Genomic DNA, 2,000 nt, shown 5'->3' with positions numbered 1-2,000 from the left:
CAAAAATCTACATGGAAGACCTAAAATTCATCAAATGCAGAATCTGACCTGACTCAAGGCATATCCCCCCCCCAGTATTAACCCGGTCTCTCACCTACAATTCCTCTGTTCGCTTTTGTTTGTGTAGCAGGATTTTGCACAGCTGATTTACAAGAAGAGAGATGTCACATGTAATCATACTAGATCACAGCCACTGCTGGTACTGTTGGGTCAGACACAGCAGCAGCCACTCTTAACACCAGCCACTCTCCTCGTGCAATGCCAATGCTACAATGCCCAGGTTAAAGGAGCATTGGGAAATCTAGCTGAGATATTTTGTAACCTCCTTCAGTGCCTAGGAGGATTTTTGGGTCAGAGGAAGGTAGAAGAAGAGGGGGGGAAAAGCCCATTAAATTTACAAGCAGATTAAGGAAAAACACTCCACTGCCAATTTATTTTTAAAAAGGGTTGTGTGTTATTCTAAGGTTTGTCTGTATAATTGTACAACCGTTGAAAATTACATAAATTGTAATGATCTAATACTATTAACAGCCATTCAGAGAAAAACTCCCTCCCCTTCTGAAACCATCAAGGGCAGGAGGGAAATGTCCCAGGAAATACGCCAATCTGAACTCTGGCCTCTAGCCTGGCAGAAACAGAAACAGAAAGATAAGAGAACAAACTGGACTAAGATGTGGTGTTTGCATGTGTCTGACTTGCAAGGGGAGGGGTGGCTTTGTCCTTGGCCGTGTTCTCCCAGAGGCAGTGCCTGCGTATCCCGGTGAAGCTGCCATCACTTCACTCGCTGCTCTCACCCCTGCACTTTGTCCCTTCTTCCGGTCTTATGTGTCATGGAAGTCTTTCAGCAGGGTCCGCCGTCTCTGCTCTGCTATGTGCATCTGATTCTCTAAGTCCTGGTAAAACAAAAGGTAGAAACCGTTAGCACGAACTACTCAAAGAGCTCATTTTCCTTCGGCAGGGACTCAGCCCCAGCCTGAGAAGCTCCGACCTTCATGTGCACTCTGGATCACAAGACTGCAGATCCTTTTCCTTTTGATGTGGGCTCCCTCTGCAGTTACCCGCCTCCTGCTCTGTCTAAAAAGCTACGCACTTAAGGAATCTGCTCTTCACCAGCGGGCTACATGCAGCTTCCTCCAGAGATCTGTTGTTCCCGTTTCAGTTTGCAGGACTCACTGCAGCCCTCCCTCCTCTCCTGTAAGGCAGTGAGCACTCCACTTCTACAACATCCTCTGGCTAAAGGTGAGCTTCTGGATCTAGTTTCTCAGAACCCTCACTTGACCGCCTTAGCGCTCCTGCAGAAGTATTAAGCCCAACAAACAAAATCCGGCCAGCGGGCTCAAGCAAGCAGAACACTCACCCCTCTGTCATAGCTGTCTGCTCGCTCCACCTTCCATGAGAGATTTTCAATTTCAGCTTCCAGCTGGGCCTGCTGGTACTCGAACTGCAGAGCAAAATTAGAGACAGTGACAAGAAACTAGTTTAGTAGAGCAGTTTCATATCACACACTACACTTGAGGAGCAGACAAATGTGTTCTGCTGACAGCTGCGCTGGCAGAGCAGGTTTGTGCCTCCTCCTTATCCACCTTCAGCTACACAGCATCACCCCTTCCAGGAGTTTCTTCTGTAAGCACTCCCCAATCTGCATCACTCAAAATTAAACCAGTCAGCCTAAAAACACTGCAAGTGACAAGTATCTCCTAACTCAGCTCATTTTGCCATAAACGGGTCACGAAATGCTCTCGTGAGCAGCTCTGCAAGCAGAGCAGAGGGACTGTCAACCACTGCTGGGAGCAGTAACTGGTTCCACTGGCACAGTCGGACCCAGAAGAGAACATCTGTCCACAGCCTCAGAGAATACATTTGATGCTATAGGGAGAGATTGGATAACAGGTTTTACTGGACAACTGAGTTAGAGAAACAACCTCTTCAGTGAATTCAGGGCTAATTTTGGACATGTCCATCCCATGGGATGCTCCAAGCCAGCAAGGAACTTACAGCAG

The 2,000-nt window shown here is 47.6% G+C and overlaps 1 protein-coding gene across 2 annotated transcripts in view; it reads right to left on the bottom strand.

The window, feature by feature from the left end:
• Nucleotides 1-414: 414 nt before the first annotated feature.
• The window catches only part of ARIH2 (ariadne RBR E3 ubiquitin protein ligase 2), a 31,729-nt gene continuing 30,143 nt past the window's right edge, over nt 415-2,000 (bottom strand). For both annotated transcript variants that reach the window (XM_009326326.1, XM_009326327.1), the window contains 2 exons: nt 1,358-1,441; nt 415-893 (listed from right to left, as the gene is read on the bottom strand). In XM_009326326.1, the coding sequence (XP_009324601.1) occupies nt 822-893; nt 1,358-1,441 (156 nt within the window). In that variant the 3' untranslated portion in view covers nt 415-821. The remainder of the gene's footprint in view (nt 894-1,357; nt 1,442-2,000) is intronic.

The sequence above is a fragment of the Pygoscelis adeliae genome, unplaced genomic scaffold (genome assembly GCF_000699105.1).
Source record: "Pygoscelis adeliae isolate BGI_AS28 unplaced genomic scaffold, ASM69910v1 Scaffold606, whole genome shotgun sequence".
NCBI lineage: Eukaryota > Metazoa > Chordata > Aves > Sphenisciformes > Spheniscidae > Pygoscelis > Pygoscelis adeliae.
This window is presented reverse-complemented; position numbering and strand designations above follow the sequence as displayed.